Source organism: Eublepharis macularius, chromosome 5, assembly GCF_028583425.1.
Source record: "Eublepharis macularius isolate TG4126 chromosome 5, MPM_Emac_v1.0, whole genome shotgun sequence".
NCBI lineage: Eukaryota > Metazoa > Chordata > Lepidosauria > Squamata > Eublepharidae > Eublepharis > Eublepharis macularius.
This window is the reverse complement of record NC_072794.1, coordinates 40,583,713-40,610,128: the sequence shown is the minus strand read 5'-3', so window position 1 is coordinate 40,610,128 and position 26,416 is coordinate 40,583,713. Positions and strand designations below refer to the sequence as shown.

Below are 26,416 nucleotides of genomic sequence, written 5' to 3'. Positions count from 1 at the left end.
TACTACCCTTCAGGACAACTTAATGCCCACTCAGAGCGGTTTACAAAGTGTGTTATTATTATCCTCATGACAATCACCCTGTGAGGTGGGTGGGGCTGAGAGAGCTCTGAGAGTGCTGTGACTGACCCAAGGTCATCAGGCTGGCTTCGAGTGGGGAATCAAACCCAAATCAAGGACCTATAGAGGGAAAGGAGAGCAGAAAAACCCAAGATTTCTACATATGGACCTTTGGACTCTAATCCGAGGTTTTGAAATATGCTTGAATATAACTTTGCATGAAAACATATATCTGGAAAGATCTCTTTTAAAGAGTATATAACCAGTGGGTATTCTTGTCACGTGGTGGAGGACAGAACGTACATCTTCATTCAGCCAAGCAAAGAGGCTCTTGAATAAAGCTGCCACTGTACATTGATGTCTAGTCATACAGTTTCTCTCCTTTTCTCATAGAGCTCCCACTCCTTAGAAAAGAGCATCCTTTACGAACCAGTAAAGAGTTATTGAACTGCATTTAAATGTAATTCTTAAGGAAAACTAGAAGTACTTCAAATAATAATGAATAACAGGTGGTACAATGATAACATTGGATGATGCCGTGCTTGTTATTAGTTGGCATCCATGTGCAGTTTTTGACAAATGTTGTCACTGTTAGAAATCCAGAATACTGTGTGATTCTGGTTCCGTCCATAATGGCTGAGCTTTCTTGCTTGCCTTTTGATTATAGCCACTGGTATAAAAATATTCTTCCAGTTACAGGGATTTCTTTACTCTTAATATGAATCACGGCCTAATTCACCATGATCTTCTCTGACATCCCTCTGAAAGAAGTGGGGGTTGTGTAGAAATTCAGCAGACTTCACATTACGGCTATGAATCTGTGTTATCTTTGCAAAACCATTCTGTAATGCTGAAATTAAGAGGTATAGTACCTTGGTCTATAGTTACATATGAAATAAGTCTTAAGTTCACATTCCATGGACCTCAATGAGTTGCAAGGATAAAACAGGAAAAACTCCAGAAATGCCTTTTTGAAGGTGCAATTCAATACAATTAAATTATTAAAATGTCTTTCTTTTTAGTCAATTGTTGAACATTCTTCTTTTCTGTAATATAAAAGAGCAAGAGTCCATTAGCACCTATAACACTAACAAAAATTTGTTGTAGGGTATGAGCTTTCATGAATTACAGATCACTAGATAAAGAAATGAGCTGTGATTCAAGAAAGCTCATACCCTACCACAAATTTTGTTAGTCTTATACATGTTACTGTTTTTACTGTTATACATATTACTGTCTCAACTGTTTTTAAACTGATTTGCAAATAGTTTTATATGTACTGGTCGCAGACTGTAATAATAAACTTGACTTGACTACACGTTACTGGACTCCTGCTCTTTTCTACTGCTACAGATAGACTAACATGGCTACCCATCTTTTTTTTTCTTTTTGTCAGTCTGCCTATTTTTATATAGATATGAAAAATTAGAACAAATTGTTTTAACTGGTGGGAGGTAGAGAACAGGTGGCTTGCCATGGAAGGGGTTGATCTTTAGGAAACCAAGTCCAAGCCTTCAGTGAGCACATGAAACTAGTATTTTTCTTGCTGCTTGCCAAGTTCCAATAAGAAAGATGTGTCGTTTGAAATGGTTAGAATTTTTGTGCAGCCATGGGAAGCAATTAATTCAGCAAATAGAAGGCAGAGAGTACACAATTCTCCTGCCTCACTTCTCTGTAGACAAAACTAGTTGTGCTCCAGGAGATGCTCTGGGCAGATCATGGCTGGGATGGCCAACCCTTCTCCCTTGTTGGCAACAAAGAAATGAGCCAGCTACAGTTTTCCAAATCCCGCCTCACCTTACAAACTGCCTGTATAACCTGTTTGTTCAAGGAACAACATCAAATAAATAGATATATCTAATTTGAGAACTGGGAGAGTTCATGTCTATGACAGTGTGATCTCACCTTGTGACACTTGCATTCATATAAATAACAATGGACAAACTTGGAAAAAGAAGACATCTTATTTGGAACAATACAACAATAAAGCATATACAGCCATCATGTAACAAAACAGGCCTGTTTTGCTCAAGCAGACCCAGGTCTCAGTCTTTCTGACATCTTCTAGCCAGTCCCTTGAAATGCAGCAACTTGTAGCTGTGCTCTATGTTGGGATGTTTTCTGTTCTTCAAAGGAGCCTACGACATGAATAGAAAATTCATAGACAGGTGTGCTTCTGAGGAGAGAGTGCTTCTCCCTGCAGTTTCAGGCTCTCCAGTCTCTCAGGGAAAATTGTGCCTTTTTTCCCTTATAAGGAATACCCCAACTCTTTATCTCCCTCTAATGGACAAGGGTTACACCTGCACCACGTTAATGCAGAAACAGGGTCAGGCCTAGTGAACAGATGAGATCCTCATTTCAGTTGCTTAGCAACAAGCAGCTTCTTTTATGTCTATCCAAGAGGCCACTGTTGTTGGACCTCTTTTTCCAAAACAAAACACACGTCTACCCATGAAATTTAAGTAGCAGATCTTGAAAGCTGAGGTAATTTAGAATTCTAAGGTCTTTGTCCTCAGAATGAAACAATTTAATCATGCTGAGTGACTGGGTGTTTGCAGAATGCCTCTATCATATTATTCACTTCAACAAGAACCAATTTTGCGTATTTGGAGACATTTGAATGATTTCCTGGTGCTGCTGTTATTTTTATACTTTCTCTCAACCCCTAATATCTGTGCTGAATCTAGATTATGCAATTGTTCAGGATGTTGGGTTTTCATTAGCAAGTGACATTTGTTTAAAATTAGAAATTCTCATGCTAATCTTATTCAAAATTCCAGACTCGGTAAAATGCTTCTGCAAACTCCAGTTCTTACAACAACCTGTAGTTATTGAATGTATGCAGCAATTTTAAACCATTTTGTTCTTTTTATAGTTGTTTTCAGATTGGCAGGGGTTATACTAGTTTGAAGTGACTGAGACAAATTAATCTTAAGAAATTTGAATCTGAGACCTTGAAATAACCAGAGGAGTTAGCCGTGTTAGTCTGTAGTAGCAAAATCAAAAAGAGTCCAGTAGCACCTTTAAGACTAACCAATTTTATTGTAGCATAAGCTTTCGAGAATCAAGTTCTCTTCGAAAGCTTATGCTACAATAAAATGGGTTAGTCTTAAAGGTGCTACTGGACTCTTTTTGATCTTGAAATAACCTCATCTGTAAACCAAGTGAAACTGTGACAATTCAAACTGGTGCATGCCCAGGTTGTCTAGTTTAACTAGTTTCTAGATTGGTTTTGTTTACCTTGGATATGATCCTAAAGACCCCATCAGTTGCATTTTTTAAAATTAGTTAAGTCCAAATACAGTTCATTCCACATCACTTATAACACTTATGTGCATCTGTTTAATCAGATGTGAAAATGGAGGGTGCAGCCAGAGCTTTTTCTGATTGTTGTATGTTGTAAATGGTTGCCTGCTTTTAGGTAGTGTAAGCTCCCACTTTGTGTTCATAGTATTTTGTATGTCTGTTCAGGAATGACTTCTGATAAAAATGTAAGGCTTGGGTCCATCACAAGGACTGTGAAAGATCTGTGCAAGGATCCCAGATGTTATCACTAAAGTTTTATTTGAACCTGGCACCACAGAACCCATGTGGAACAATAGCCATACAGGTCAGGATGCTGCAATACAGAGTGGGAGGAGGGCAAGACTTTATCGTTCTTCTTCCTCTTGCCTTGAGTACTTTTCACGTAGGAGGCAGGAGAGAGTGATTCTCCCCCCCCCCCCATTGCAGCTTCCTGACTCACATGACTATTATTCCATGCATATCCCACAGCCCTGGGAATAAACTACCTTGGGGTTAGAAATAGCTTCTTAGGGAGGGAAAAGCTGGGAAGATCAGCTACTGTCAGCACCTGTTGCTGACGGCTTGCAGGATCCATCTGTAATCTGTTGCTGGAAAAGTCTCCCCGTATTTTTCTTCATGCATTGAGTTAACATATGTATAATGGAAGATAGGTCTATCAGAGGCTTTTAGCCTCTAATTAGCAGATTCTGGGACATACAACATGGGGAAGCTTTTGCATCGTGTCTTGCTAGTGAGCTTCTGGCTACTGTTAGAATATTGGAGAAAATGAATCATGGTTTAATGTATCAAGACAATTCCTGTGTTCTAATGCTGGCAGATCTTCCTGACGCTGCTAGTGGTGGTATGAAGATAAATGGGACAATGTAGGTCTACTGCAACTATATGCTGAACATGAATATGTGAAATAAGTCATTGCTGGAGTAGTTGCAGAGGCAGATTTGCATGTGTTTCAGATGGATGCTGGCTACTTTGGGGAACAAAATGTTAGACTAGATGAATGCTTGTTTTGATCCAGCAGGCCTTTTTTAGAAGAGCCCTGAAGGAGAGCGAAAAGGCTGGAATTCAGCTTTTTGGATAGTTTGAAAAATAATTTCTGTACATCACTTAGTTTTGATTACTGTTCATAATTTAATTTCATGTTTGCTTGCTTCTCTGAATATTGGACATGATTTCACATGTGTCACTTCTTTAGGTGTCGGTGGCTGTGATAAGTCTATTGGAAACTATACTTCTGAGCTATCTGAGTTATAAAGTAAGTAATTATAGCCATTTTCTTCCAAATCCATAGTTTGTACTGATGCTCTTTCCAATAGAAGGCTGTGTTTCACCTACTAAAAAACAGGCATGTTTGTAAAGTTTATTAGCTTCATTTTGAAGAAGTTGTAAGAGGCAGTGGCAATCCCAACTGCGGGCCAAGCTACACATGACGAGTGACACTTGAACAGCAAGTGTATTTCTCCCTGTTCACTTGCCCTCCACTCAGTCCACTTGCTGTTCAAGTGTCATTCGTCATGTGTAGCTTGGCCCTATGATGCTCCATTCCTGAAGTGTTATCTGTTTCTCTGCCTCTTAATTCCTACAGACTACACTGGCACCAGTATAACTCTGACTCCATGTTCAATGAATTCTCTATTTGGTAACTAAGGCCAGCTAGCCTGAATGTTACCTCCAAAACCATTAACCTTAGGTTTCAGAAGAACTGTACAGGACATAGTAGAACTGTTGAGGACACTGTATTTATAAAACAAAATGATTAAGAACAAACTTTATTTTAAGAAACATATACTGTTCAAAACACATAATAAACCTAGCATTTCCTAATCCTGTTACTATTCCTGTTACCTTTCTTTCCTCCCTACTAACTTTGTACAAATTCTACCTACCTAGCCTGATGGGAGAAAGTGGCATCAAGTCATTGCTGATTTGTGTCAATCCCTGGTGGGGTTTTCAAGGCAATAGACGTTGCCTTGAATTGCCTTGAATTGATAACCTTTTCTGTCTGTCAATTGATTGATCTTTCTTAACCTTTCTGTCTATCGATCGATTGATCAATCATCTGATCATCTGATCAAAAACTTCACTCCTAGTTCTGTTAGCCAAATGAGGGGTTGTCTCCTTGGGAATTGTGGGAATTAGCGTACAAGGAGACACAGGGAGAGGAGGTAATTAGCAGGATCTCCACCAATATATACCAGAATTGTTCCTTTAGAAGACTAATAAACAGGTGGATGTTCAACAGGAGTTTTTTTCATTAATGAAGCAGTGAAAGAGCACTTCCACAGAATACACACAGCACACACACACAGAGCTAATTAGGAAATCAGTAAGGAAATGGGAAAGCAGTTTCAGAGAGGGCTATAGTTACCCCTCTTGAAGAGGAAGGTTCCATGGAGGCAGCAGCGAAGATGACCACCACTTCATTGAGAGAAGAGGGAAGTGTTCGTGGAACGGTCCAGAACACACACATACACACAGAGCACATGACTTGGAAGTCCAATTATAGAGCAAAATGTATCCTGGGGAAAAACTTATGTTTTGCTCCCAAAGACAAAGAGTTGATGGCTGTCTCCAGAGGTGAGACAATAAAATTGGGAAAGGTATGGTTGTGTATATCTGAGAGGAAATAAAGGTAGAAATAGTGATTCATGACCTGCGATATTTGGATGGAAAGGGCTTATCAGGTCTCTGCATAGCCCAACTTGGGAAGGATGATGGGAGATTTGTAAGGGTGTGAATGAGATAAAGCAGAAGCTTCTGGAAGACCTCTTTTGTGTTAAATCTTTGCATATCTCCTGTGTGTGGGGCTGATAGTCTTGCCTCATGACTTACATTCCAGTGTTTTTCCATCTCCAGCTGGAGTCGGGAATCGTTCTGCTTAGCTAGGCACTTGAAGCACATGGGGGAAAAGGCTTATGATATGTCCATATTCATAAACTGTTCTTTCAGTGTGAGGGAGGGTATGACTGCTAACATCTCTTTCTCATTGGTTCTTTCTCTCATTCTTTCACTCAAAGTCACTCCGCTTCATGTGTACATGCTTTACCCCACCAGCTAACCTTACTTTTAAAGCACTTGTCCAGAATGATGTACACAATTATAACATTTTATTGCTTTATCTGCAGATGTTGCATACATTACAGCCCAACAACCATTTATTGCTTTATCTACAGATGTTGTATACATTACAGCCCAACAACCATTCAACATTCTTCCCCCCACCCCCCAAAGTTTGCCTGTCATCCTGCTTGGATTTTTGAACAAATACTCAAAACACTAGGAAATCCCTTGCTCTCTTACTTATTAGATCCCCCTGCTGCCTACAGTCTCCTGCCAAGTGATGCCCTGGGCATTGGCAAGGCTTGCTTAGCGGTAGAGCTGATTCTTCCTTATGAAATGTTGACCATAGTAGAATTACCTGCTTATAATGGAATGGAATAAGAGAGTTCTCCTCCCACCCCAGCAAATTAAATAAACGTAAAGCTTAATATAGGTCTTATAAATGACAATGCAGTCATTCTCGTAGCATCCCATCCTCAAGGATAAGCTGCAAACCTAATCCTAATAAGACCCCCTCCCCAATCGCATTAAGTATGCTTGATGAGTAGGACTTGCCTCAAGCAAGTCTCTGTCATTTAGACTTGCTTGGGATGACAAACTAATTAGAAAGGCTGTCTGAATTTTTTGGTAGGTAAATAGCATCAGGTTTGTGTAAAAAAGAGAGATTTTCCTGCTTTCCCTACTTCTTTTTACATAGAAACAAGTAGTGCTAAACTGTCGCTCAACATTTACTGGAATAGGGGGGAAATAGGATTTTGCAGTTGGATTAATTGCTCAACTTTTGGCACAATAAAGCCCCCATCTAGTTTTTTAAAAAAATTGACTTTATTTGTTCTGATCCAACTGCTTTGCTTATGTGGACTCCAGTGTATACACAGAATTCCATGAGAGTTGTCTCTGATACTGAGAAGAGCTCTGCACTTATCAGGATGAAGTGTTTTGGAGTCTTTCCTAATACTGAGAAAAAGGAACTCCCCCCGCATACTGTGGAACTTTGGGTCATGGTGCCTGTATTCCTGTGGAATGAGAACCTTTCCTGATCCATCTACTTGGAAGTGGTATTGTGAATATCTAGATAGTGCAGTTCTCAGTTTATGCTTGTAGCACAAAACTAAGAGATTTTTTTCTTGTTTTGTTTTTAAGATGTTAATTCAGAGATCAAATACATACTAGACACAATCAACTTGCAGGAGTCCCACTGCAATTAATGGAAATTCTTGAGCAGTTCCCATTCATTTCCATGGGGCTTGTGTGAGAGCTCTTCCCGGTGGATTGTGCCCATTGGCAATAGTACTTTGTAGTCCTATTTTATGCTTTAAAGCTGGGCTCATTTCGAGGGGGGAACGCACAGGAACGCAGTTCCGGCAGTTCCCCAAAGAGGTCACATGTCAGGTGGCCCCACCGACCTGACTCTTGGCCATTTGGGGCCTGTTTTGACCTGAATTGGGTCCAAAACGGCCCAGATCGGGCCTCTGACAGATGGTGGATCACTCTCCTGTTCAGCAGTGGCCCAATCCTGACCATTTTGGGCCCCTTTGTGGCCATTTTCAGCCTCTTTTTGCCATTTTGGGCCCAATTTCAGCCCTGAATGGCCAGGATTGGGTCCAAAGCAGCTAGGATGGGTGATGTCAGGGGAAGTGGCATACACAAATCAGTTATGCTAATGACACATTTCCAGTGATGGCAAGGGGCATGGCATATGCTAATGAGTTATGCTAATGAGTTCCTCCAGCTCTTTTTCTACAAAATGACCCCTGCTTTAAAGAATTGTTTAGTACAGAAGACGTAAATTGTTTTGTGTATTCACACATTGCATTTTCATCGTTATACAGGGATGTTAATTACTTATGGGAGCAATCCCTTGATTGAAAAGATCTGTTAACATGAGAAATAGTTGTGGGGGAGGAAGGGAGTTAGGAAAGACAGCTTTTTTAAAAGGCAAGTGAACGTGACAAACTAACTAAATACCATCTTTTCCAGGCCCACTATTGACAATCAAAATTCACCAATGATGTTATTCATTAGGAGCTAGTAGCACACTACTTGCATACAGAGTACTGTACAACAAAGGAGAGGGTGACACATTTTTTAAAGAATTGTGTGTACTTACTGAGAGAAGCTTGAGCCAGCTGGGCTGGAGACAAATGGATCCAGAGTTCCCCATAGATTCATATGATCAAAAGGCCTATAGCTCCTTCACATTGTCGCTATATTATAAAATACATGATGTGAGTACTTGCTGATTTCATAATGTATTACCTGGCGCTAGTATTTGTACAGTTTTTGACTGACGGGAGTAGCTAGAATGTGCTGTTTATATTCTGAGTGTTACTCCAGTGTTTTTATACAAAACATATTAGTATAGGTACTTTTGTGCACAAATTATTGACGTGTTTTGTTTTTTTACCTTGTTTATTTGAAAGGGAAACATGTGGGAACAAGTTTTGCGGATTCCCTTCCTGCTGGAAATTATCAATGCAATTCCTTTTATCATTACAGTAAGTCTCTATCTGCGGTTCTGTTGTATGAACATTTGAGTTGGCTAGTTAGTCATTTACAGTAGTGCAAATAGTGGTTCTTTTTAAAAAAATGCAATCAGATGTTTCTGTCGTTAATTATGTTAAGAATACAAGTGGTTTAATTGGTTGATAATCAACTAAAGCTTTTGTTGTAATTGGTTGAAACCAATTTAAATTGGTTAGACCAAATGTTAGTTGGTGGAGCTGAGGAGTATGTCTTCAGGCCTTTTTGATTCACCATTAAAGATTGCCTTTCTAAAAAGGAGTAGTAGATTTTTTTCATTACATAGTAAGTTTATATTGTAAGCCTGTGGACAGGATTTTGTCTTTCTTTACTTAATTATTTACAGTCCCTAGTGTCTGAAGTGCTCTATAAAAGCTGATAAGAGGAGGAGTTGAGACTGTAATGTTTAACTCAACATTAGTTTGTTGGAATGGCAGTTGCTTGGATGGTGTGCTCTCATTGTTAGAAAGACTGGGGACCAATTCTCACATTCCAAAGTCCCTGTGTCCTCCAGGTGTTTGCTCCACTCCTGTCAGCCAGGCATGTTCTGGGAGTTCAGTGTTTGAAACAAGGTGTAGATGGGACAAATAGTGACTCCACAGGGTCATTTCAGGCCAGAAAAATGGGATAAGGGGAAGACTTTAGCTCCCTCTCCCTGTGCATTTTGGTCCCTATCCAAATCACACCTATGCATATCTGGGAATTAATTTCCAAGAATGGAACTAGCCGCCCGCATCTGGATGTATGGGGGACATGAGGACTTTGTAATGAGTTAATTGACCCTGGATCAGATCAAAGGGATGACCCTTCAGTTGAACACGATGCATTACTCTTTCCTTACTGAAGAGCTTCTGACATTGATAACTTTCTCATGCTTTCTGCTACCAAAAGCAACAGTTTACATTGTATTAATAACTTCCTTTCTGCTTGTAGCCGTAATCGGAAGTAATAAGTGGGGTTGGAAGAATATGTTTTGAATGCCACAGAGAAGAAATGAGGCTCTTTTAAAACCCAACTGGTTTTTCTCTGTGGAATACTAGAAGATAGGTTTAATGACTTTCTGTACTTTTTATTTCAGATTTTTTGGCCTGCATTAAGAAACTTATTTATTCCAGTATTTTTAAATTGCTGGCTTGCCAAGCATGCTTTGGAGAATATGATTGTAAGTATAACAAAGTAGTCAGACAGAAATTCCTTTTAGAAACATTTACTTATAATTTTGAGTATCAGTCAGGGCAAAAATAAGTGAACATAAAAGCTTGATATACTCTCTGCTCAAATCACACGTTTTAATTTCAAGCCTATTCAAAGCCACTGAAAATTGGTGGGAGTAAACTGGCTTAAATCCAAGCATGTCAGCTTAATTGCTTTTTGGATTGCCTTTCACATGTTGAAGTTGTTTCACAGTCGGAATTTTAAACCTTCTGTTTTACCTCCCTGTAGTTTAATTAGATTCAGGTTTTTAGGAATTGAAATGCATTGTCTGTGTTTATAATAAAACCATTGGTCCAGCATTAATACCTTTGACAGGTCTTCTTGTTTTCTGATTCCAGATAGCTAGAAAGTCACTCATATTAGCAAATAACCATTATACTCGGCCTTTATGCCTCCCTCTCATTCAGACCCAATGAAAAAGAAAAACAGAACATGGGGACATGGCCAAAGAACAGCAATGGTCTAATTATTTCAATGTATTTGGTCAACTGGCAAATTTAAGAGAGGTCATAAACATATGAAACAGAAGGCAAAGGACCAACCTTGAAATAATGATGCTGTCAACTGAAGTTCTTAGTACCACTGAATGAACATTCTGCAAAATTTGGTGGTGGTGGAGAGCGCCCTGAAGTCATAGCTGACTTATGGCAACCCCTGGCGGAGTTTTCATGGCAACAGACTAACAGGGGGTGGTTTGCATTGCCTGCCTCTGCAACCCTGGTCTTTGTTAGAGGTCTCCAATCCAAGTACTAGCCAAGGCCAACCCTGTTTAGCTTCTGAGATCTGACGAGATCAGCCTCACCTGTGCATCCAAGTCAGGGCTCTGCAAAGTGTAGGCACTTTAAAATCAGTAGAAAATGTAAGCAATTGTCGTACATTATCAGCATTATTATAGTGCAGTTGGAAGTTCTAAATTATGACTGGAACTCAAAGCTGTAGTAGAACTACAGACTTTTAGAGCAATTTTGCCCCTGTCATTTTCTACCTTCAGTTCTTCATATATTTAATGGGAATAGCAGTGATTATAGCATTTTTGTCTCTATACTTGTTCTTACACTCTGGGTCATAACCCAACCCAAACCTCAAAGCTTTCTCTTGTTTGTGGCAGCCAAGTCTGTAGATGTGCACTCAGGCACCTAGTTCAAAGGAACTACATGCTCATTTTTTTGAGCCACAATACATCAGAAGGTTTTACAGTATACCGTAAGTTTAAGCAGTTGCCCATGACAGCCTTCTCTGGTAGAGAACTGCCACCTAAAAACCAGTTCTACCATAAAGAATTTTTAAAAAGTTATTCATTTATTCAGTGCTTTTTTTCTAAAAAAATGTTTAGGGGTACTCTCAGTTGGAGTTGTTTTAGCGGGAATTCCAACATTTTAAATTTTTTACTTTCTCCCGTTAGATTCACAAAATGTTTAGGGGTATGTGAACCCCTGCATCCTCCCCAGAAAAAAGCACTGCATTTATTTAAACATATATACTTTGTCTTTCCACATAGTTCCTTACTGTTTTTAATATGTGGTTTTAATGTGCAGTTGAGGGTGAGTCCCTTTCTTCAGAGCCCTGTTCTCGCTATTGTCATTTATACATTGGGATAGGCTGGGGTTGGGCTAATACTTTATTTAAAAGATTTCGACTTTGCTTACTCATAGAAATATCTACTAGTTGACAAATGATAACATGAATTCTAAAAATAAAAATGATTCAAAACAGTAACAAAAATAGAGAAAACGGCAATAAAATTTTAAAGCAGCATCAGTTATGAAATTAGGAAGCTCTTAAAATCCTAAACATGGCAAATATAAAATGAGGAAAAGCCAATTTTTAAAAGTGTGGAGTAAAATAAAAATAGTATAATAAAAGCAATTAATAAAACACTATAGGAATGAGGAATATAATAGGCTTGAGAAAATTAAAAAGCGACTTTTCTTAACAGCATGTATATTTTAGCACCAGACAGGCTTCCATAGAAGAGGGAGTTCCAGTAGAGGCCTAGTGCCTTGTACTCACCTGTTTAGTCTGTGAACAGGAGAAGCGCAAAGAGAAGGGCCTCTGATAAAGATCATAATTGCTGGGCATTTATGGAACATTCTTTTTATTGTTCTATTGGGATGCCCTTGAATGCACTGTCAAAGTTACAACTAGTGCAGAATTCTTTGGATCATGTCCTCTTGTGAGTGGATGACAAAATGTGTATTATTCTCTATTGTGTCATGTCTATACTGTCCCCCTGAATGCTTTCAGTTCCAATTCAAGGTGTAGGCTATTACCCTTAGAGCTCTAACAGTGCCAATCTAAACAGAGTCATACCCCTTGAAGCCCATTGAAGTCAGTGGGCTTACATGTGGAGGTAACTCTGCTTAGAATGACACTGCAAATGTCTGTGTATGTTAGAGATGGCATTTTCCTGAACATTCTTCCCCACCTTTTACACTTTGGCAATGCTTTCTTGCTTATCTGGCATTTGATCTGCTGGAACATAGGCAATTACTTTTTTGGTGACCCCTTGATAGTAAAATAAATGCTTTAGATAAAATAACTTTCTGCCTAAGGAGGTGTAGTTTGTCCTTTTCCTTGCCCAGTTCTGCGGTGAGGTTAAGGCTTCTTTTTAATTTCAGAAGGCCTTCTAGCTAATTGAACTTTCAGCTGTGCCGTCTTAAATTGCAAAGTGTTTTGTGCTGGCTTAACTGCTGCCTCATTTTATTTAGTCTGATTTCATTGTGATTTATTGTATCCCTCTCTTATTGCAGGATCTGCTTTGATTAGTTGGTTTTATGGCTTTAAACAAAAAAAAAGTTATGTTGTGAGTCATTTTGAATAGGAAGATAACTAATAAGTTGATGTATAAATCAAATATGCAGCTTGCAAGCAGAACAATCAGCTGCAGGCTCCCTCCCAGCCCAAACATGGCAGGTGCTCAGCGGCTACCTCATCCTGCCACCACCTTGTTCCCTCTACCAAGTCATGTCCATTAATTTGGGGGGGGGGGCTGGCCATAGGCTCCATGCCAGCTCAACCATTGCTGTCACTGCTTCTCACTCTCTCCCAGCCTCCTTCCTTCCTTCCTTGTTGCCTCACTCCTTCACCTGCCCACACTGCCACCAATGCCTTCCTTCCTTGATTCCACTGCAGTTGCCATTGCTTGCCCCGCCTCCTCCCTTAATTGTTGCATCAGTTGGTAATTTGCCTGCCTGCTATGCTGCCACCAGGTCTGCCGTCCCCCAGATGCTGTTGCCAATTGGTTGATTTGGTGCAGCTGGGAGTGGAAAGCTGAACAATGTTGACCGTTATTTTTCTTTTTCCTCCAGCCAGTTCTGGACATCTTTCTAACCGTTCTTGAGAATCCTTGTGGGGATTGCAAGGCAATTGCCAAAATGGTGGTCATGATCTTATGATGCTATGTTGTGAGACTGGCTGTTTTTAAGTTGCATCTGAGCAAGAGCAGATGTCATTTCTCCAGTTTTTGGCCTTTTAAAAAGGCTTCAGAGCTGGGGAGGGGAGGAAGTTGGTAGCACCTGGTTCTTCCTCCTCTCTTTCCTATGCAGCCTGAAAAAAGAGAACATAGCCACCTCCCCATTGGCCTGCTTCAAAGCTCCTTATGACACCAGTACAGCAGGATGCACATGCTCAGTCCATTTCCATTAGGGCCATTTCCACACACATTGAATAATGCATTTTCAGTGCACTTTAGCAATCCTTTACAAGTGGATTTTATGTTTCACACATGAAAACCCAGGTCCAAATGATCACTAAAGAGCATTGAAAGTGCATTGAAAGTCTTGCAAGAATGAGCATTCTCAGGAAACCTTACGGGAATCTTAGGATGCGCCTGCAACCTCCCTCCTTTGCCCTGGGTGGGCAAAACTGCTGACAAATGTTGGAAGGGACTGAATTGGGTCTTTAAGTTGCCTATACTGAGTGGCTGCTGTTGCCACATTTCTTCTTATTGCTGCTGTCCTGCCAGGCTTCCCTGGAGCTGGTCCAGTGGGTTTCCAACTGGGAATCTTGAGGTTCTTAAGTAAATCCAGGAGTGGCTCTGCAAGTTGAGGGTTTGGCATACTCCTAGACATCCCTGATTTTTTTATTTAATGTTTTGGGATTTTTCTGCAAGACTAGGAATTCCCCTGAGTTTGTTGGAAATATCATCCTTCTCTAGTCATGGTCCTGTTTTTCAGATTTTTTGATCTGCTTTCTAGGGTCATTCTCAGAGCAGATATATAACTAGTTGAGACCCCTATACAGGATGCCTGAACATTGTACATGTTTCTTTTGATCTAGAATGACCTCCATAGAGCCATCCAGCGCACACAATCTGCAATGTTTAACCAAGTTCTGATTTTAATATCTACATTACTGTGTCTTATCTTTACTTGGTAAGTAGTAATATCATTCCTATTATTTCCATGCAGATAGCTGTGTTAGTCTACTGCATTTAAAATAACAAGGAGTTTTGTGGCACTTTAATATGTGTACATTTATTGTGGCATGTTCAGAAGTCATACATCTAATCAGGGCTTTTTTTCTGGGAAAAGAGGTGGTGGAACTCACTGGGTACCATATGCACACACACTTTGCATGCGCACACACTCCTGGGACTGTGTAATGATGTCACTTCCTGGAAGTGACATCATCACACAGGTCATGGCCGCCCAGGAGCACTCCCCCGCTCCACAGGGGGCCTGATTCAGGCCCAAATCAGCCCGGAACACGCCGCTGCCATGTGCGGGAACCCTCCCATGCCTGGCAGTGGCCTAATCTTCACCATTTCGGACCTGAATTGGGCCAAAATAGGTCCTAAATGGCCCAGATCAGGCCTGCATTAGCCTGAAATGGGCCTCTGCCAGGCACTCCCCTGCTCCACAGGGGGCCTGATTCAGGCCCAAATCAGCCTGGAACACACTGCTGCCTCGTGGGGGAACCCTCGCCTGCCTGGCAGTGGCCCAATCCTGGCTGTTTTGGGTCCAAATTTTGGGCAAAATGGGCCCCAAATGGCCAAAACAGGCTCAAAATGGTCCAGATTGGGGCCGAATCTGCCTGTAACAGGCTGCTGCCATGTGAGGTAACCCTCCTCTGCCCAGCAGCAGCATGATCCTGGCTGTTTCAGGCCTGAATTGGGCTGAAAAGGCCCGAAATGGCCGAAACGGGGCCAAAATGGCCAGGATCGGGCTCAAATCGGCCTGGAACAGGCTGCTGCTGCATGGAGGAACCCTCCTCCACATGGCAGTGGCCTGATCCTGGCTGTTTCTGGCCCAAATACCCACCAGTCACATGGGTTTTTTTAAGAGGTGCTGAAACGCCATTCTGCTGCGTTCCGGCTGAAAAAAAGCCCTGCATCTAATGAAGTGGCATCTGGCTCACAAAAACTTACACATGAAGCTGTCTTATCCTGAATAAGACGATTGGTCCATCAGAGTCAGTATTATCCACTCAAAGTAGCAATGGTTCTGCAGGGTCACAGCCACCTACTATCAGATCCTTTTTAACTGGACATGCCAGAGATCAGATCTGGGATCTTCTGCATGCCAAGCAGATGCTCTCCCACTATGCTACTGCCCCTCTTATACTTATGTCCGGCGATGCCGGCCTTTTGTCCACCCTCACCACCAGCCCTGCAGCAGCAGGCACCCCCTTTAGGTCCTGCAGCACAGCGTCTGTCAGTACTTCAGTTGCAGGAGCCTCTACAGGCCTCCAGGCCTCTCTCACCCTTAGTCCAGTTGCAGCTGACGCCCAGGCACAACTCTGGGGAACAGCCTGCAGCCACTCAGCAGACTCACCTGTCTCCTGCAGTTGCCCAGATGGCTCCACTTCATCCAGGCTCACAGGAGGTTGCCATCAGCACAAGGCAGGCAGGCGCAGGCCCCAAGATGCCAAGGGAGCCACTGGGGAAGGTTCAGAAGCAGCAGGGGCGCGCCAGGCAGAGAGCAGACCAAATGCCACACCCTAGGTGGGGATGGAGGGGGTAGAGCCAGGAGACTACAGAGTCTACCCAGCCCTCCTATCAGATAGGCTGGGAGCAGGGCCAGTCAGGGAGACGGGGTGATGATTGGGGCCAGAGCCAGGGAGGTGGGGCCAGGGGAGGCCTTTAAATTCAGGTTCCTGTGAAGGCCGAGGAAGATTTTGCAGGGAGAGACAGCTGGAGTGTGCTGCTACTCCCAGGGCAGGAGAAGGAACAAGGTGGTGCAACCCCCTTCCCTGCCCATCTGAGGCCGGAGGACACCTGCCTGGAGAGTTGGTAGGATGGCAGGCCATCAGGAGAGGGTGCCAGTGAGGGAGGATCCTCACAACTTATGCCACAATAGATTTGTTAGTTTTTAAGGTGCCACAACACTAGTATTGTAATACTTGGGTTACAACTTACTTAGTTTTAATTATATGTGATCTAGGAACATATTTGGTAATGCAGCAGAATTGGGGTGAGGTGGCCATTGTAAGTCCAGAGAGTAAAGGGACCTCTTCATGCAAGTGTTACAGCTTAGGTAAAAAAGTTGCTGTACTTAGAGAAAAGGGTTCAGCCTTCTGCAGAGAATGCCATGCCTGTGATGTCTCAAGGATGGTTAGTTCGATGAAGGAAGTTGCTGATCAGCTAACACCTAGAAAAACGAATATTTGGGAAAAGATTCTTTTTACTTCCTTAGCATTGGAACGGAGTTAAACATGAAGATTTTATGCGATGTGAGCATGAAGGCCTGCTGTGCTTACTGGAGAATACAAGGAAATGTTACTGAGAGGCAGTTTGATTTGAAACACGTTCTCCTTAAAAAAACAAAAGAAGTTCAAATGCTACAATGTGAAACTTGGAAAGCCAAATCTGAATTGCTGAATTGCCAAGTCTTTGCTTTGAGTAAAAGCTATTGTAACAAGTTGTGCCATGTCATTTGCATACTTAGACTTAAATCTGGATTCTTTGGAAAGACGCATTTCAGCCCTAGTACAAACTGGAGGTTTCATGTGGCCTCATTGTGTTTATGTGAAGCATGACATCAAGTGTTCTTAGATGAGCTTTATGCTTTCTTATTTATTGAGGTCTGTCTCCTCTTGTAACATTTCACTGAAGTTCCTCCCATAATATAAAATGTGCCTCCTCTTCTTGTTGAGGCTCAGACTGGCTGTGAGCAAAAGAGTCTGTGACTTGCTAGAGTCTGTGACTGACAAGCTAGAGAACATTGCTAGGGAGAGAACGTTATGTTCAGGAGCACCCTGCAGTTTGGTAACTGACAGGAAAGGCTAACAGAAAATGGCAAGTTGACCTACAGCAATTATGACTGCCTTCAATATCTGCAGATAGTGGCTTGTTCTGCATTGTTACATTCTGACCTTGTTTTGCCCTTTTCAGAAGAAAAAAAATAAGCTAAATAGCAGCAGCAATACCCAGTAACACAATTGCTAGCTAAGGAAATGAAGCAGTTTGTTTTAGCCTGCAACATTGATTAAAAATATCACCCAGTTGCCTGAAAACTAGCCTCTGTTGATCTGGGACTTGTTTATGTTGTTGCTTCTTTGGACTCTTGGACATTATGTTTATACAAAATATTAATTTTTTTTACTAGGAATTATTTAGTTAGAGGCCTATTTTGATATTTGCTGGTTGAACTGCATAGAGCACTTACAGAAGAATTTTTGTGAAAGCTTAGAATAGTTTTTATCAGTGTAGCCCCTGAAGCATGGATGTGAAATAAGGGTAATTTCACACAAAGCCACAGCAACCTTTATTGGCATAAAGGGTAATTTGAGTTAACAAACTATTTAGCAGTAGTAATATTATTTAGTATGTATATACCGGTTGACAGCATTCAAAGCACTTTGTATGCATTCAGTACAGCCCTACACATAGTTACTCCAGTCTAAAGCATTCATAAACCTATGCACCTTTGTGATGGATGAGAGGAAGATGGGCAGGTGAGCAAAGGGACAGATAGAAATGTCATGGCTGGGAAAAGCCTCAGCTAGGCAAATGTGTGAACTTTACAACCTGTAAGGAAAAAATACCATCTCTTTTATATGTTAATGACTATTGGGCAAGTGGGATCTGGCAGACTTTGGACTCTAGAACCAAGTTCAGATTGATTAATTTATGACACATGTGGAGGAAGGCCAGAAAAAGGTCCCTTTTGTGTGTGTGCATGTGTGTGTGTGCGCAGGGAGCTGCAGGTGAAGCAATGTAGAAAGATCACATACACCCATTTGCAAATCTCCAGTGGCAGGTGTGTGTGTGGGGCGGAAGCTCAGTAACTATAAGTCTCTACAGGCTTAGTAATCTTGTCCCATGTTCTTTTCCAAGTCTGCCTCCTATTTCTGGACTGTGCTTTCTCTAGAGTTTCCCCTCCTATATTCACAGTTATGTGAGGAAAAAATTATCAGTGTCTTTTGGGAAATCATTGAGAAGCTAGGGGTTTGGTTAGGCAGAGATTCAGGTGGGAGCGGTACGATTTCTGAGCGTAAGGCAGGGATTTATGAACATCTCACAAATTGCCTGAGCATCAAAACCCACAATTAATGTGGATGCATTTTCAGTTTTATCTATCTAATCCTGCAGACTAAAAACAACATTTAAGAGTAAAAGTCGAATATACTAGTCCGATTATTTGCGTTTGGCCTTAATAAGCCTACACTCTGAAGCACACAATATATTTTCAAATAATATGCTATGAACTATAAACTGTTTCACTAACTGTACTTTGAGTAAGACCCCATCAGTCATTTTATTAATGGAAGCAGGCATTTTCTCAGGTTCCCCCTTCCTCTCCCTCAGGAGCATCATTTTGGGGAGAGACATAGGCTGCAGTGTGACTGGAGAGGCAGGGAAGTTTCATTTCACTGAGAGAAGTGCCTTCTATTAGCAGAAATGTTCAGTGTACCATAGCTAGGGATGTATTCTTTTGCCATGCTTCTATGAGTGCCTATTCATGTATTATGTTTGTGCATGTGCTTAAAAAGACTGCTTGTGTGGGGGGAAAGTCTTTCTAAATACTGCCCAATGTGAATGCACATAATTTATAGCAGCATAATTACTAGTTAAAGTCTAAATAAGGGAAGTTTCTATCTTTATTATTTCATTTCAATGGAGCATCAAACCTGCTATATGATAGTGCATTCAAGCATGAAGCAATTCAAGACACATGCAGGATGGAAACTTGTGCTGTTAAAGTTTCCAGTGAGCCTCAAATTATGCAAGAAGTTATCAATATTTGAACCCAGAAATGTAATTCTGAAAATGGGTCAAACCACATAAGCATGCGGCATCTCCCTTTATGTATTTTAGACAGTACTGGGTAGGGGAAGGACTGTGGCAGCCAGGATCGTGTGTGTATCTGCATAATACTTGGTATATGTCTAAAAATAGCACCTCTTCACTCATTGTCCTTGACTGTACTGTAAAGTATGTCCCTCCCTGCATTACTACTTGTATGTTGGAAAAACTGCAGAAAAGTAAAAAAGAATTCTACTTTCATGAATCATTGGCTATGCCGTCAGCTGAACCACAGTTTCAGAATAGTCTTGGGTAGAAGTGACAGTCTGAATCCAAATTATTTCTACAGTAACAAAAAAAGAATTTTTTTTTTTTAAATCTCATGCTTCTCTTATAGTGTTATGAAATGCCACTGCCCTAAAATTAGGAAGGTTGCTGTTATGGGTGTTATGAACAGGGATCTATAACTGAGAATATTATTGGTGCATTGGTTTGTGTCAGGAACTGGAGATTAAGACCCTCAGTTGTAATTGATCTGAACCAGGGGATACGCCCTAGTTTGGTATCCAGTAAATAGAGATGCACAGCAAAGTGCTCCTTTTTCAGTCTAGTTTTTATCCAGTCCCTCAGGGAAATGAGCCTCAGTAAGCCTATGCAAAAACAGGGCAAAGACTGACCAATCCCCCACCCTCCACCCAATAGAGGGAGACAAGGGGATGTTCAGTGGAGTGTATGTTCCATCTAACTAGCACTGTCTTATGTTTGTTTTCTTCTAGCCAGTCCAGCTATATTGTTCTTTGCTGCAAGATACTTCCTAACTATCTGCAGAGGAGTTAGCCGTGTTAGTCTGTGGTAGCAAAATCAAAAAGTGTCCAGTAGCACCTTTAAGACTAACCAACTTTATTGTAGCATAAGCTTTCGAGAATCAAGTTCTCTTCGTCAGATGCCTGATACAGAGACTAACTATCTGTGCCTCCTACTTAATTAGACATTTAGTGGAATAAATCTCTTAAAAAAACAAAGCATTTGACTCTTGGTAGAGAGGGAATTCCTTGTGTAAATAACCCCAGCCCCTGTAAGCCCACAGACTATTAAGTCAAACAACGACACTGACATTCTCAGGAGGACAGCGCTGTCCCTAGTTGAGACAGAATGGAGATGGGGGATACCAAGAAACTGGGGAAGGATGAGCCAGCCTCGTCTCACAGCACAGCAAGCTGAGGTGGACCAGAGGCCATCTTTTTCAAAATTATACCGGGAAAATTCCATTAAGTGGAACTTCTCTGGTGGTGGCACCATACCGGGTATGGTTAGTTGATTAGTACTAGCACCTTTTTCGGTCTGCAAAAGTATGAGCCTCCTCATTCTTTGATATCTAGGGCAGACACCCTGCTGAACATTCCTTGTAAAATCATGTGGGGCTAACTGTAAGCTTTTTGAAGGGCAATGCCACAGCTGTGGAACCAGCTGTTCACAGAATGTCGAAATGATGCTTCAAAATGCTACTATTGCTTTTTTTTTTCTTCCTTGTCCTTTTTAAACTTGTTGACTAAGATTTTAGAAATTGCTTATCACCACAGGCACTTTGTGGCAGAAAGGTGATTAATACAGTTTATAAGTATAAAATACTTAAGTTGGGGACCCATGAGGAATTACTAGTTACCTGGAAGATAAACAACTGGAAAGATCTTCCTGACTCAGATCTATTTCCCAAGGATAATGTAACCTCGAGCAGGCCATTTCCCCTCCCTTTTTTTCTTTATCTGACACTCAACTAATCTCAACATTCCGTTTCTCATTGCTCATCATGATCTTCCAGGGGCAAAAGGGAGTAATTTACAAAATCAGATTTTTGTTGATGCCTGGGGAGGCTTCTAAATGTGTAGAAACCCCACATTTTTTGCTGCTTTTCTATCTGACTTAATTTGATTTATATTCCGCCCTCTCCACGAGTGGGCTCAGGGGGGATACAACAGAGTTAAAACTACAATAAAAGCATGCATACAACCAGTTCAGTTCAGTAAAACATCACCCCAGAATGGCAGCTATACATTCTTGACCCCAACTTACACACTCCAAACGGTGGAGGAGATAACCAGATGAGCTGATAGATTAACCGGTGAGAATCAGAGCAGGGGGTTGCATTGCTCCCCACAACAGGGGACCGGCTAGAAGGCTTGTCCCTGCCTCAGCATCAGCTATATGCTTGGCGGAATATCTCTGTCTTACAGGCCCAGCAAAGGGATAATAAATCGCACTGGGCCCAGATCTCAACAGAGAGTTCCACCAGGTAGGCACCAAGACAGAGAACGCCCTGGCTCTGGTTGATACCAGGTGAGCCTCCCTGGGCCAATCTGGTATGATCCACTGATTTAACTGTCAAATATAGTATGATAAACTAGGGTACTTTTGGTAATTAGGTATTTCACTTCTGATTATATAAACAACTCAGTAAAAAGGTAAAGGTAGTCCCCTGTGCAAGCAATGAGTCATTATTGACCCATGCGAGGATGTCGCATCACAATGTTTTCTTGGCAGACTTTTTTGTTACAGGGTGGTTTGCCATTGTCTTCCCCAGTCATCTACACTTTACCCCCAGGAAACTGGGTACTCATTTTATTGACCTTGGAAGGATGGAAGCCTGAGTCAACCTTGAGCTGGCTACCTGAACCCGACTTCTGCCAGGATCAAACTCAGGTTGTGAGCAGAGCTTGGGCCGCAGTACTGCGGCTTACTGCAAGAGGTACCCACATGGGGCCAAGGTAGAGATTTTTGCATACCGAGTGAAATTTCCAGGTTTGCAGAAAAATATGAAAAGCTGAAAAAGGTGGGGAGCAGCTCCCCCTCTTCCTAAGTAACAGCACCACATGCACATATCTTTTAAAAAATAAAACTTTTGATGGTGTTTTAATGGTCTCTGAAAACCAGTACAAAAACATTATAGGGGAAAAGAACAGTCAGTAGATGGGAGACTGTGGTGGGAAGATGACCAAGCATGTGTTACCCTAAAGGGGTCTCCTTGTGAGTTGAGGGAATTACCACACAAGGAGATGCTGCAAGTGGGGGTAACTGTGAGATCTTCCACCAATTTATATCAGGATAATTCCATTAGAAAACTCTCAAGTAAACAGGTTGGTGTTCAACAGGAATGTTTTTTTTTTAATTAACAAAGCAAAAAGAGAAAACACACAGAGAACACACACACAGCGTACACAGAGGGCTAACTGGGAAAACAGTGAGGAAATGGGAAAACAGCTTTAGGGAGGACTATAGTTACCAGCCTTGAAGAAGGAGAATAGGTCTGTGAGGGAGCAGCAAAGACATCCAGCACTTTATGGAGAGAAGAGGGGAGGGCTCAGACATATCTGAGGGTGCATACGTGGTTTTGGAACACACACACACTGAAAACATGGCTGGGAAGCCCGATTATAGAGCACAATGTATCCGGGGCAAAACTGACATCTTGCTTCCAAAGACAATAGCTTACTGGCTGTCTCCAGAGATGAGACAATAAATTGGGAAAGGTGTGACATGACCATTGGGGTTGTACGATAGGTAAAAATATTGCTTGATGATCTGATAACTATCAGATAGGGAGGCTATCAGATTTGCTGAATAACCCTTGTTTAGATAAGTTGTTGATAGGATTAGGCAGGGAGGTGTCTCAGGAAGCCTTTGCTCTCTGCTCTCTGGGGTTTGGGGGCAGCTAGTCAATCAGCCCATTTGTGACTCACATTGTGGTAACTTTCTAGTCTCCAAGCAGGAGGCTGGTATCTGTTTTGCCTGGCCAGGCAATGTTTTGTTCTTATGGCACATGAGGGAGGGGCTTATGATATTTCATATTCATAAGCTGCCCTTCTAGCATGTTGGTTGGGTCTGACTGCTAACAGCAGATGTGGAACCAGAACAAATTGAAGGAATAATAATAATAACAACATATAATAATAACATTCAATTTATATACTGCCCTTCAGGACAACTTAATGCTTACTCAGAGTGGTTTACAAAGTGTGTTATTATTATCCTCACAACAATCACCCAGTGAGGTGGGTGGAACTGAGAGAACTCTGAGAGAGTTGTGACTGACCCAAGGGCACCCAGGCTGTTTCCAGCGGAGGAGTGGGGAATCAAACCCAGTTCTCCAGATTAGAGTCCCACCCCTGTTAACCACTACACCAAACTGGTTTGGCCCACACAGCCAAAGTAAGAGGGGAGGAAACAAGGGTATTCATGGGATCCCCCTTTTGTAACATCTAATGCCAAAGTTGTTAACTACTAAAGGTTTCCCTGTTCTCCCACATTTGAAAAATAACTTGGCTCCAAGAACTGAGAGATAGGTAGAAACATATTAGATGTGCACAATGGGCACAAGTGAAAGCCAGACTGTATCTGCAGTTATTTGGTTTATTACTCTAAAGGGAGATAATTTATTCCCACTGTGATTCAGGCTGATAGGACCAAAGTGGTGTCTCGGTTACTTTATGGAGTTCCTATTTGCCTTGATGGATGTAATCCAAATATAGAGACCTCTCAGAGCTATTCTGGGACTTCTGAATGAGTGATTGAAGTAGTTATGAGTCTTGAAGTGGGGATATGCTCATTTGCAGCCATTGCTAGGATAGCAGTCATAAATTTTGGTTCACTATTTGTGCCAGAGACCCCTCCTTGTATTCTGCGTGTTTAGTGATTGAGGATGCCTGTAGGAGTACATAGAAGAAAGTAATAACTCAGGAAATTAATTTTGCTTGGTTCTCTATTCCAGCACTATTAAGATTTCGAAAAGGCCAGGGCACTAGTTAGTTTGCAGTATAAACTATCAGAATATGTACACTTGGGCATGCCGATTTTTCTTTCCCTCTAACTTTAAATCTATTTTTTTTACTGTTTAACAACTCTGAACTTTTCATATCTGGGCCTAAATATAGAAGATCTTTTGCTTTGGCAAGTTGCAATTTTTTTACCATCAGCAGTAATCAAGGGTAGCTTAAGCAAATTCCTTTAAATGATCGTTTTGTCCCTGTGGTGCCAGATAATTGGAGACTGCAGCCTGTGTACTGTTATTTTGTAATTATTATAATGAAGTTAAAGAAGAAATTATTGCCCATCCCTTGGTTGTTTTATCAAGTCTTCACCAGAAGATCTGATTACCTTGATCCTTTGTGTGGATAAACATTTATACTACAGAAAGATTGGCCATTAAAGCTGGCAAGGATAGATCCTGGCCTTTGAAGGAATTTTGTTAATTTATAGTATTTGTACATTCTTGATAATGGATATTTTAAATGAATTGCATCACTGAACAAGAGCCAGTTTGGTGTAGTGGTTAAGAGCACGGGACTCTAATCTGGAGAGCCGGGTTTGATTCCCCACTCCTCCACAAAGCCAGCTGGGTGACCTTGGGCGAGTCACAGTTCTCTTGAGCTCTCTTAGCCCCACCCACCTCACAGGGTGATTGTTGTGGGGTAATAATAGTAACACTTTGTAAACCGCTCTGAGTGGGCATTAAGTTGTCCTGAAGGGCGGTATATAAATCGAATGTTATTATTATGTTATTATTAAGGTCAGATGACTGGATAATGGAAAGTGTTGAACTGGAAAAATGAGCACATTTATTTTCTGCAGAAGGGGCAGAGCAGAACATTTCCAGGGAATATGAACCTACTCTTATAATTATGGAAATGGAGAGGATGGATGCCTCACTTTTCTCTACTGCCCAAACTTTTCTCCCCCCCCCCTTTCCCTTTTTTTACCTGCTGTACAATGTAAGGATACTGTTTTAAAAACAAAACATAGGAATCAGATATTTTTAAAAAGACAACCTTGCTTATTCCTAACACATTCCAACGTTTTGGCAACTAAGTAGTTTGTACAGCTAAAGAAAAGCTGGCTGGTGGTGGCTGGATGGGTAGGCTTGGAGCTCCCAGGAAGCGCTTTCCACTCCAAGTCTTCCTCCCGAACCACTGTCAGCTATAGCTGGTTAAGAATCTGGGCTTGGTCCAGAAAGCATGGGGAAAGAATGCTAGATGTGCTTTCCTCTTCAGGCTACTTCTAGCCAGTTGGTAAACAGGCTGTCATTCAGTGCAGACATATTTTCTCTAATTTGAAGGGCTTATACCACAGACACCACAGATTTTAAAAATATCTTTGTTTGGTTTTGTTTTTTTACCTTGTCTCCCCAGAATTGTAGAAAAAAACTCCCAGTTGTATAGTGCTTTTGATCTGCACACCAGGGTCCTTGTTCAGAATTAAATATATTATTTCTTTTTCTACGCTATTACCCACTGCCTTTCCTGGAAATAAAAGAGAATGAATGGGTGGAGGTGGGGTAGGATTTTCAAAAATGGCAAATGCATAAAAAAATTAAATTATAAAAGTAGTATATGCCGTACTTACTATTAAGAGAACTCTTCCTTATAACACAGAGGAAGGGAAAGTAGCTTTACTATGTTAGTTACTTCTGCAGCTCATCTAATAAGGGTGATGATATGCTATAAAACTAATTAGGTATGAAGATGATGCTATATTCCACATAAATGGAAAGACATGTAAACAAGAATACAGAGTACTTGTCAGTGAGGATTTCCTTATGAACGAAGACAGGAAATGAATAGATTGTATTCAGGTTTTTTGTTCCATTTCAATGAGGAAACAAGCAGTAAAACAGGAAATTGTCCAGATTCTATGATTTTAATCTGGCAACAACCAGATTATTCTGGAGAGAAACTGCTTTATAATTGCTTAAGCTCTCCAAACCTTAGTTGATATAAAAGCAGGGTCAGTCTTGGTTAGTAATTGGATGGGAGACCTCCAATGAAGACCAGACTTGCAGAGGTAGGCAATGGCAAATGACCTCTGTTAGTCTCCTGCCGTGAAAACCCCACCAGGGGTTGCCATAGGTCAACTCTTGGCTTGAGGGCATGCTCCACCACCATGTAGTGCATAATATGTACATGAAGAGAACAGAGCTGTGCCCTGCAACACTATTTAGTCTTTTTCCAGTGGCTGGAGCCTTCCTCTTGAGGAAGAGCCTCTTCAGTGTGGAAGAGCTCTTTGGGAGAGATTGGCTTGGTA

At 41.3% G+C, this 26,416-nt stretch overlaps 1 protein-coding gene across 4 annotated transcripts in view; it reads left to right on the top strand.

The window, feature by feature from the left end:
* The window catches only part of KCNT2 (potassium sodium-activated channel subfamily T member 2), a 305,206-nt gene that overhangs the window by 147,654 nt on the left and 131,136 nt on the right, over window positions 1-26,416 (top strand). For all 4 annotated transcript variants that reach the window (XM_054981909.1, XM_054981907.1, XM_054981906.1 and 1 more), the window contains 4 exons: window positions 4,556-4,615; window positions 8,844-8,918; window positions 10,022-10,105; window positions 14,437-14,531. In XM_054981909.1, coding sequence (XP_054837884.1) covers window positions 4,556-4,615; window positions 8,844-8,918; window positions 10,022-10,105; window positions 14,437-14,531 — 314 coding nt within the window. The remainder of the gene's footprint in view (window positions 1-4,555; window positions 4,616-8,843; window positions 8,919-10,021; window positions 10,106-14,436; window positions 14,532-26,416) is intronic.